General features: G+C 37.5%; 1 protein-coding gene and 1 pseudogene across 1 annotated transcript; one reads left to right on the forward strand and one right to left on the reverse strand.

Moving 5' to 3' along the window:
• The first annotated feature begins 490 nt into the window (after window positions 1-490).
• LOC114762723 (uncharacterized) lies at window positions 491-5,815 on the forward strand. Its single transcript, XM_028952627.1, has 9 exons — window positions 491-780; window positions 1,281-1,404; window positions 1,498-1,553; window positions 2,038-2,200; window positions 2,881-2,969; window positions 3,389-3,521; window positions 3,736-3,828; window positions 4,718-4,820; window positions 5,295-5,815. The coding sequence occupies exons 1-9, from the start codon at window positions 491-493 to the stop codon at window positions 5,657-5,659; spliced, it is 1,416 nt and encodes a 471-aa protein (XP_028808460.1). The 3' UTR covers window positions 5,660-5,815.
• A 1,911-nt stretch (window positions 5,816-7,726) lies between these two features.
• Window positions 7,727-11,146, reverse strand: LOC114761857 (patellin-3-like; annotated as a pseudogene).
• Window positions 11,147-11,364: the final 218 nt, after the last annotated feature.

The raw sequence follows: 11,364 nt of genomic DNA on the forward strand, positions 1-11,364 counted from the left end.
TAATTTTAGTGACAGAATTTGCAGCCCTCCCCTCCCCTCAAGAAACCGCCAACCAAGCACTATCCTAAAAAGTTTGAAAATATATGTATTAAAATTATATTTTATTGTATAAAAAAAAATTTGTGAATATGAATTTTAAGTAGTTTTTACATTAAATTTAAAGTGACCTATTTTTGTCAAAGTAAAGGTTTAAAAGTCAGAGTTACCATTTAGCTAATGGTTAAATAAATAAATAAATCTTAAGAAAAAGATTTATATAACTTATGCATCTTTAAAATAGATGAGCTTTTTAAACACCTAATCAAGGGTTTGATCCTAACATTATGTATGGAGAGAGTCTCGTGACCAATATTAAAAAAATTTTAGAAGTATATGATATGAGCAGATTAGTTATTGCTACCGGTAATAAATAGTTTGAGTTCAACCAAAAAACAAAAACAATAATTCCTTCAGTCTGTCTCCCTTTTTTTCTTTTTATAATCTAATCCGCATGGTCCAGTGTCCCGCGGACTCCCCTCGGCGTCAACCCATCCTTCAGCCCGTTACTCCGTCTCCTTCCCTCCTTAAATTCGCTCACTCTCCCCGACCCCGTCATCTCTCTCTCTCTCTCTCTCTCTCTCTCTCTCTCTCTCATATTTCATCGCTCTCTTTCTCATTCTCTATAGCTTGCGACCTCGCCGTCAGCTCTTCTCTGCGTTATATTGCTGTCTCAGGTTCTTCTTCTTCCGCTCCCTCGGGTTCTTCTTCTTCAGCTCCCCTCTCGGCGACGCTTCCCCTCTGGTTCTTCTTCTTCATCATCCTTTGAGTTTTAGCTAGATAAAATAGCTTGAATTTACAGTAAATTTCTTCCTTAGTTTGAACTATTTTGTTGTATTTGGTTTATTCAAGAAGGCAAATATTGATTGGGGATTTTCTAGTAAAACTTTTGTTGTATTTGTGGCCTCCGATTTCTTAGTGCTTGCTTGCTCTCAGCCGGCCTGAGAGAAAAATTCAAAGAAGATTTTTTTCTACTGGATTTTTTTTAAGGATCAAAATGCTGCATATTGTTAATTTATTCAGACACGTTTCCATACATGGAAAAAGGCGCGCCTTTTTGTCACCCTTCTAAGCCACACGCAATACACAAATATCAAAAGAACAGACCAGCAATACGCTGATATCATACCATTCAATTTCCCTTCGCGAATCACATATTGTTCTCAGTCCCCAGTACCAAATATTCTTTTCTTCATGATTTCCTATGAATTTTACTCCTCCCGGGCTACATTTCATGTCCTAAGGTTCTCTACATGGAGGCAAACGAACACGCGGTTCTTGATTTTTCTCCCTTTCAAGACCAAGATGAGCTTCTTCCCGTGCATCGCTTGTAGCGATGAATCCTTTTCGTTGCCAGCTCCAAAGCAGGTGGTGTCCCCCCCCCCCCTCCTGTGAATGTTATGTTGCGGGGCACAACTTGTGTGTTTCCCTCCAGTTCTTGACGTTGTGATTTTGTGGCAGTTGGGTTATGGCCCTCCTGAGGATTTGTTCGGCCTCGATATGGAACCCAAGCGGAGGTTTGAACTTTTTTCTTCTTTCTTTTAAATAAGAAGATTTAGCATCTATTATGCCTATATTTAGGCGTGTAATCGTTCCGCAGTAATCAAGTTTTTATTATTGCTCTTCTACCGTCCTCCCTCTCTTCTCTTTCCCTTTCCGCTACATATGAAATTGGATAGCTTAGTGTTTTCAAATGACGATAGCCAAAGAAAGTAGTTTTGAAATGATAGTAAACTTTCTGTGCTTGATTGTTGGTATCGATTGTCATTTGATGCTCTTCAAAGTGGTTTTGAAATTATAGTAAACCAACATACTTAATTTGCTGGTCACATTGACATACAAAAATAATGTATTTATATGCTAACTTTATGCAATAGTGTCAATTGCTCAATATAAACTATAAAATTGGGGAGTTAGTTTGTTCCATTTTTTGTATTTCATGAAGTGGCGATTCATTTGTGAAGACAAAATAACTTCTATATTCTTCATGTTTCATTTCAGCAATGGCAGCTCTCAAATATCGGAGCCCAGGTCATGGTTTGGTCCAAATGGACAGTACATCAAAGAGTTACCTTGCCCAAGCTGCCGGGGAAGGGGCTATACTCCTTGTACAGAGTGTGGTATTGAAAGATCAAGATCAGACTGTCCAAAGTGTAGTGGGAAGGTATGATTATGCATGTCTTTATGTAAACAGAGTAACATGTGCCAACATTGCTTTAGGAGGTTATAAGATCACAGTGATATTTGTTATGGATAAACAAATTGTTTGTGTAGATGTTGGGTTATGCAATTTATGCAAATTTGTTATTCAGACATATCTGTTCTAGATACTTGAGTCAAGTCACAAATGATTTGAACCAAACTGTAAAGGCTTTAGCTCCATTGAGGATGTGCCACCTTGCGTCTAGCTCTTTCTTTTCTATGCTTTAAAAGAGAAGCCTTTTTACAGTTGCTCCTTTACGGTATGAAGGGATTGAGGAGAGTGAAAGAGAAAAGAAGGAGGGTTGAAGTTGCTGGAAATTGCGGCTCCAGCCGTGCAGTTTAACATGCAATTAAAAGGACCAGCAATCATAATTTAATCCAGCTACTTTCTTTGGGATATGAGGTGCCAGCTTAATGATATTTGTAACCTTGTAATCCATGATGCCCACAAAGTGATTAGTGTTAAGGAGAGTGTTCTTCTTTAACCCCTTTGAGTTGGCTTCTGTATAAATTCTTCATTGGACTATTGCTTATTGTTTTTCATGATATTTTTACTACAAAGCTATAAGACCTTAGACCTAGTTGTCATTGCATTATATTTATTATATATTTCCCACTTTTCTTTGACCTTCATGTCTACAGGGTATTGTTACTTGCCACCAGTGTTCTGGAGCTCGTGTTACTTGGGAAGAGTCAATTGATGAAAGACCATGGGAAAGAGCACGTTCCATGTAACATAAGAACAATTATCTGTTTTGCTACTATTATATTTTTGGCTGCTGTGCTAAGCCCCTCTTGTAAACACTTATATGCAATTATAGCTTTAGCTCTTTCTCTCTCGATCACTTATCTTGCTTAAGATATGGCTATAGCTCATGCTGGTTAATTGTTCAGTTTTATGCTCTTCTTTTTGGTAGGATGTTTTAGCTAGAAGGCTATTATTTCAGGTAGGACATAATTGTGTTTAATATGGTTGCACCAAAAAATAATAACTCCTCTAGTTTTTAGTCCTTTTGGTGAGAATAATGATTGTTACATTTAGTCAACATGCTTGAAAAACAGATCAAATATGTTGTTTATTTTGCTTCAATATTTAAGATTATGACTTTTAACTTGGGATGGTTATTAAAGTGGGTTGTTTTTCTCCCAGTTCCCCACTCAAAGTAAAGGAAGATGATGAAGTTGATAATTTAGACATAAAGCTGGATGTGAAGAAAAAATCAAAGCGGATTTACCAATCACCGTCTCCTGAAGTTGGATTAAAGATTAGTCGCTCATTAAAAGTTAGTTGGCTGCTTAAATTTGTTTGATTATGTTTACATGCATATATTTTGTTTTGATCCACCATCCTTGTAATTGGTGCACATGGACATTCCATGTGTTAGAATGCCACATGTACGCCCCAGGGGTGATATAGTTTGACTAGGACATAAGTTTAATTATCTTTGTTTTTTTTTTTTTTAAAGTAATTATCTTCACTTCGTGGGATGATCACAGGATCTCAATGCAAAAACTGGTCTGTTTAGCAAGAGAATGAAGATTATCCATCGTGATCCCATGCTTCATGCACAAAGAGTGGCTGCAATTAAGGTTTGAATATGATACATTCATTTCTCCCATCATAATTAAAAGACTTGAGCAAACTACTTGGATCACCTTCGAATTGTGTAGGAATTACACAGGTCACCCATTTATTTCCAAAATATAGTCTTTTGTCCATAGTTGTATTTTTTAATTAAAATACCCTCCATTAGCAATCAACGTACATATGCTGATATGTAACGTACTATACCTAGATATGCAAGGAAAGATAAAAAGATTAGATTTTACTAAGTTTAGCTCAGTATTTGGTTTTGGGTAGGTTCCTAGATGTATATAACGTACTGACAATTAGTCACTTAGATGTCTCTAAAGAGAAAGTACACAAACGTGAAACGTATATGTGGTCCTCATTTCATCTTTATATCCATAATTTTTTTTACTCTATTTTTCTCTGAATACGTTGCATGTATTCATTTTTGTGAATGTAAAGGATCTGAGCAAAGAGTATTAAAAGGCCTATCTTCAGCTTGCCTCTTTTGTTGTATGATAAATTTGCAGTGTTATGATGAAGCGATAACTTTTCATTTGCTTTAAGAATGTCAGAAACTACTTTTAACTAAGCTAGGCAATGAGAATTCTGAACTTTTTTAACACTTTTTTAACACATATTCCTGTCTTGTTAGCACCAAAATGAAAACTTCCGTTAAGAAATTAGCAAAATGTCATTGGTGTACCCTATGCCTTGGGAAGCATTAAAACTTTGGCATATTTGAATGTTTCTGCATTATTAGATGGGGGTCTCTCCTCTCGTACATTACATGGAGTCTAAAGAATGAATTGCACTGTTCATTACCTATGAAAAGTGCGACTTGTTATAAATTTTATAATTTACATTGACATTGGTAAATGATAATGCATTACTCTGTGATCACTGCAGAAATCCAAGGGAACTGATGCAGCTAGAAAGCGCACCTCTGAAACTATGAAAGCTTTCTTTAGTAACCCAGAAAATCGCCATAAAAGGAGCATTGCCATGAGAGGTCAATTTGATACCCCACCTGCTAGTTTGCCATTGTGTTAGCAGTTAAGAAGCATCACACCGACACAACATACACACCATGATGAAATATGTCAACCCAATATAACTCCAATGTAGAGGAAGAAAAGAAAATCAAAAACTGATTTTTGAACAAATTTAGCTCCAAATTGATCAATTATTATGACTTTGACCTTTTAGAATGAATATTTATGGATTTCAAGGTCAACCAGACTGGAAATATGATGAATAGCATGTTTAGGGTGACGTTTCACATTACCCCAGACCACATTTGCCCTCAGTGTCGCTTTTGGGCAAACCATGTTTGGAATGTGCTCCAAGTCAATCTGATTTTGCCAACTACTAACTAGATAAATCCACGTTAGTTCACTGTTTATGAACAATATGACTGTGTGTGTGTGTGTGTTTCGTGGTTGCAAGTTGCAGATGATAAGTGGTCTTGCTTGGTGTGGAGCAGGAGTGAATTTCTTCTGCCAAAACTGTGGAAGGGAAGGGCATAGGAGACACTACTGTCCAGAACTGAAGGGTAGTTTGGTGGATCGGCAATTCACGTGCCAGCTATGTGGGGAAAAAGGCCATAACAGAAGAACATGCAGCAAGTTAAGGATAGGCCATCGGAACGGCAGAACTGTAAAACTTCATCGCTGTAAAATATGTCGTCGATATGGCCATAATCGCAGGACCTGCCCTCAGTTAGTTGGTACATCCAAAACGACAGCTTCTCCAAGACCATACAAGTGTTGTTTGTGCCACAAGAAGGGACATAATATCAGGACATGTCCTACAAGGGCTATTAGTGTTAAACAACATGCTCAAGATTAATAGCATGATCTTCTGCTACTTGAGCTATTTTTTTTTTTTTGTGACAATTAATTAAGGTAAATATAGAGATACTTTTGTTCAATTTTGAATTCAGATATTTTCACTTGTAAGTAAATTCTCAGGAAATCAGGTCTCCTTTTTTTTTTGCCGTCTCCAGCTTGATTGTTCTTACAGTCTTACTCATTTATCATTATTTTCTTTTAGTATGAAAGAATTTAAACATTGATTGCTTCAAATCCTGCGCAAATTAGCCTCTTTTGATTTTATTCGGATATGTGCGTAATTTGCTCCGAAGGAAAAGTTTATACTGTAAACTTTTCAAGAATGTAAACTTCAACATGATACCATAATAATACAACAAACACAATATATAGTTATATTTTACTGAACAAATGTTTAGGTGTTAGATGAAGCTTGAGAAATCAATCATCTAATATTATATTACTTTCAGTTCTTAATATAAAAATCAATTGAATAATTAAAAAAGATTAGAAAAGTTAAAAACGTAATTTAATTATAGCATATATTATATGATTTTTTTTGTACTGCTCAAAAGGTTCTAAGAACATAATGTTGGTCACAGATTGCATTGAGGTCATGGCAGGATGTGATAACTCATCCCTTCGACGGCATCGATTCGTCCACAAGGATTAGAGGAAGTCTGAAGCAAAACTCACATCCCTTCAAGGACTAGTTGAGTAGATAGTTTAGCAGAACCGTCACATATTGTCATTCAAGCACAGGCCATCCGGAGAATGGAAAATGTCCTCTCTTTTTTAATAAACTGAAAAATGTCTTTTCTTGAGTTCATGAGTTGCAAGAATGGAAAATGTCCTCTCTTTTTTGATAAACTGAAAAATGTCTTTTCTTGAGTTCATGAGTTGCAAGAATTTCATCAACTGCATGTGATAGTGCACTTTAATCGTACGATGCCACGACGTCGTTTGACCGTTCGGTAGCCACTGTTCCTCACACCAAAAAGGGGATTCGAACGTGGCTTGAGAAATGTGAATCAAGAAACTATGGGCAGGAGACTCTCCAGCTGCCAGCACACTCTCATCAACAAAGACGCCTCAACACGGCTCGATTAAGAAATAAATCTTGTGGGAAGTAGCACTTATAACAGTCCCATAATTTTCAACAAATTCGCATTACCAAATAGACCACCTATAACCTAACGCCCCAAAGCTGATATCTACGAAGTCAATAATCAATAAATAAATAATGTTCCTCCTATCTTAATTATAAGAACTAATTGACTAATTTAAAAAAATTAAAAAAAAAAATAAATTAATTATTTGTAAAAAATAAGTGTCGTTTTTTTTAAAATATATTTACTAATCAAATATATTAGTTAGAACCACCATTGTTAGAAAAATTAATTTAAAAAAAATACTTAAATATAATAGACAAAGTATATTATGATTTTATATTTAGAACCAAAATAAAAATCAAATAAAGTTTTATATTAAGGATAGGAGGTAGTACCCCTTTAGATTCTGTCACAAGACACTTTCTAAAAGAATTCTTTTAGCCCATAATACTCTAAAAAGATAATTAATGCGTATTTATCAAGTTTGTCAAGATAATTAATGCTTAAATTTGGATCTCTATTTTTTGCCTATCATTGAAAACTTCATTAATAGAAGTACAGTTCAGAAATTTTAAGAAGAATTACAATCAAATCCCAAGAAAGAAATAATTACTAAAAAACTCAATAATTTTAAAGTAAAGAATGACAACCTCTAGAACTTGTTTTGTAATTTTTTTCCTTGACCTCATTGTAATACTCCCAAAATTTATCAATTTAAAGTAAATTTAATGAGTTCAATGTCATTCACAGGCTAACGTGAAGTAAGTGAAACAATGAGCTTTAAATATTTACCAAGTGAATAAGTAATACATCATCACAATCATACAAACTTTACAGGCAGGAACTGGAGTATATCATATTACAAATATAGACTTTCTTCCTCACTCCACACTCCACAGAAACAAATACATACAAAATAAACCCCAATTGTCTATCCCTCCCTAACCACCAAGGGCATTAGGATAAGCAATTAATTGTAAATAGAAGAGTAAATTGTCATCTTTATCCTTGAACAATGACTAATTTTTCAATTCAATCCTCTAAAATGTAACCCCTGTGAGTTCAATCTATCAAGTTTTCCATCTTATGTTCTGGGAGACCAGGCTGGAAGTCTAGTCTTCCATGGTTACATCGTAGGGGACCAAAATGAAAAGTTGGAAATTTTCTAGGGGCAAAAACAACAAGTTACTCTAAATAAAATATGCCAACCACCGACACCAAACAAATTAATTTCAGCCAAACGAACAAATATAACCCTGTATAAAAAAAGAAAAAGAATAAATCCCTTTCCCCATCTACCCAATTTTCATGTTAAATGAAATACATAGTAGAGCCCTTATTCTTCTTCCCCTTGACACAGTCCATAATAATCAATAGTAATTCACAGACCTTACAGGTTCTCCTTCCAATGAAGGCTTTTTTACTCAGAGATGGGTTTGGTCTTGGACCTGTACAGCAATTTCTTCTTCTTTGATGTCTGGTTATCAATGGTGATCACAACCTTGCCAGGTTCCCCCGCTTTAAAGTCATTAGAGATTATGGTTTCATCTACAACCCCAATTTTCCGGCTCTTCTGTACTATCACAGTGTATCTATCTTCAGCACTCGGCACAAATTCAGCACCATAGCTCACATCCCAACCCACAACTCTCAGTTCCCAAACCAGATGGCACGGCTGCATATCCAACAATTACAAATCATAAACCCAGTATATGCACACGAGGAAATTTTTCTAAGACAACTATACTGAGACTAAATTATATTTCATCTGATTCAGTTTGGGATTGAATTCAGTTAGTCTTCCTTTGATTTGAAGCACCTCGTTCAAATTGTTCCAAGGTCTTATTGTATTTCCACATAACTATTACGTGATGTTTTATGCATTTAAATATTAGAAGTTTTACTTACATTATGACCAAATTCATAGACTCTTTTAGCAATCACCACTTAACTTTTAAAACTTCAAGAGCGACCCGAAAAAATGTCAATTCAGTTAATGAAATAACAAATTAATGATAATGTGTTGTTTCGATATATTCATAAGTTTAACAGGATTTAGTGTCAACGTGTAAAAGTTGACGGTTGTATGTGCCTAATCAAAAAATCAAGAAAGCCATGTATCATTTAGCTTAAAATAAACTATTGTTTTTAACATTCACATCTAAATAATAATTTCATAAGCTACATAGAATGTGACCTAGCCTACAATCAAGTTATATGTAAAACGCCCTGGGATGATGAAACGACAATTGAACAAACCACAATATGAAAGAAATCTAAGGAAAATTGTCATTTATAAGCTTAAATATAAAATACATAAAGCAATTCACTCTTCCTCACCTCAGAAGCTGGGAATTCAATAATATGTTTTGTTGATGGTTTAATAGTAAACTCAGTAACAGAGTCAGCAGTCGTGAATTCATAGTCACCCTCCCTGCTCAATCCACCATACTGGACAGGCACATGCTCAGGAGCTATATATCTATTTAACAGAAAAGGTCAAACAGGCATCAGATTTTGATGCATTTGAATTTAAGCGATAAGCCAAAGAAAATAGTATTCCTGATAACAGAGATAAGAAGGGAAATAAAGGGCCGAAATGCATAGACCAATGACTGGCAAACAAACAAAAGATAAATAGGGTCAAGCATAAGAAAGGTCCAATAAATGATCACACAATGAAAAGGGAAAGGGAAAGGAAAAGAAGGAATCACATACTTGAAAAGGGTTTCCGCAGATTTGGACGGACCAGCAAATACAAATTTGCTTTTGGTCCTCTGAGTCAGGAATGGACTTATCATCCTTGAAAAGGCCAGGTACCACCATGGAACATTGATAAACACCTAAAGAAATCAAAACTCAGAGATCAGACGTCTATCAAATAAAGTCAAAGCTACCAAACATCTCGCAAATATATACATATACATACACGTGTGTGTATGTGTGAGTGTTTGAAAAATTAAAGGAAACAGCATGCAGTAGGGATTTAATAAGAACCTGCTTGGCCAAGAACTCAGGATAGTTATCCTGAAGTAATTGAAGGGCCTGATTGGTTGCTTGCCGGAGGTCCCTCTTACCCAAGCCAGGTGAATTCCTAAGATCATTGACCTGGACAATTGTAGAAATACCAGTAGGAGCGAAGTCAAATTTTCTAACGCTCTTCTCCAAGAACTGAATCCTCCATCTGATGAACTTCAGGCGCTTCTCCTCATCAGAAAACGTGTTCTGATACAACTCCTTGTTCTCGAACTCACCAAACACGTTGTAGCAAACTGGATGGCCTTCTTTGTCATACCCATGAGTGAACACCACCTTGTCCCAGTCGTTCCCGAGATCTTCCTCAACAAGCGCATCGATCCCGAATTCCTTCCGCCAACGAACGGTGTTCTTGATCATCGTGAAGGCATCCTTCACCTTGAAATCCCTTGCTCTCAAGAATTTCAGGAGTATCACATCACTCCTCTCATCGGCAAGCAGGGGAATTCCCCAGATGGAAACCTCCTCCGGTGGAGGTGGAGGCGGCGCAGGGACCTCCTCCACTTTTGCTTCTGGCACTGCCGTATCGGATGCCGAAGCAGCGGCCTCACCATCCTTAGTTGCAGGTGCTGCCTCCTCAGAGACTGAAACTATGGTCTCTTTGATTGTTTCCACCGTCTTAGAATCATCTTGTACTTCAGTAGAAACTTTCTCAACCACCTCCGTGGCAACAGCAGCTTCAGGTGCAGGCTTCTCCTCCTCCTTTTTCTCTTCAGTGACAGTTTCAACCACCGGAGTTTCAGATGCAGGCTTCTGCTCTTCCTTTTTCTCTTCAGAAACTGTTTCACCTTCAACCTTAGCTGGCTCTTCAACAGCAGCAACGTCCTTAGGAGGCTCTGCTTCAGCTTTTCCCTCAGCTGCCGCCGGTTTCTCTTCCTCCTTCTTCTCCTCCGTCGAAGCCACCACTTCCGGGGCCTTCTTCTCTTCCTCCTCCTTGGCTGCCGGCGGAGGAGGAGGAGGAGAGCAGTGAACTCGTGCTTGTTCAGTGCTTCTTGAACAAGCTGTTTCAGCTCATCAAGGGCCTTCTTCTGAGCATCAGGGAGGTCGGCAACCACATAGGTCTCCTCCTTGAAAGAAACAGACTGGGTGATCTTGCGGTCTTCTATCGGGGCCTTAGGCTTCTCCTCAACAACTTCCTCAGTGGGGCCCGCAGGCTTCGCTTCCTCCTTTTTCTCGCTCTCAGCGATGGGCTTCTCAGGCAGCGCTTCGATGACCGGCTTCTCGGGCTCTTTCTCTTTCTCTTTCTCTTTCTCTTCAACAACAGATTTCTCGGCCACTGCCGCCGCCACTTCCTCAGCTGCTTTCTGGGGTTCTTCAGCCATGTCGAAGAGAGATGATCAAAGGAAGAAGAGATGGAAGTATTACTGGTTAGAGAAATAGAAAGATACAGCGGGGGGGGGGGGGGGGGAAGAGAAGGATTGAGCCTTCGCGCTTATCGTTGATTCTTGTGAGAGAAAGTGAAGAAAAGGGCTTAAAAGAGTTTTAGGAGAGAGACAGGCAGAGAGAAGGGGAATAGGAAGGGATGGTGGTGGGTGTGTATGATGAGAAGGACCAGACTGTAAGGACGGGTATGCCA

This window comes from Neltuma alba, unplaced genomic scaffold (genome assembly GCF_004799145.2).
Source record: "Neltuma alba isolate B1F8T4 unplaced genomic scaffold, ASM479914v2 tig00000088_pilon, whole genome shotgun sequence".
Taxonomy (NCBI): Eukaryota; Viridiplantae; Streptophyta; class Magnoliopsida; order Fabales; family Fabaceae; genus Neltuma; species Neltuma alba.

Coding starts and splice junctions, on each gene's coding strand:
- LOC114762723 (XM_028952627.1), top strand. CDS start 491: ATGGTCCAGTGTCCCGCGGACTCCCCTCGGCGTCAACCCATCCTTCAG. Junction 1,405..1,497: donor CGTTGCCAGCTCCAAAGCAG/GTGGTGTCCCCC, acceptor ATTTTGTGGCAG/TTGGGTTATGGCCCTCCTGA. Junction 4,821..5,294: donor AAGGAGCATTGCCATGAGAG/GTCAATTTGATA, acceptor GGTGTGGAGCAG/GAGTGAATTTCTTCTGCCAA.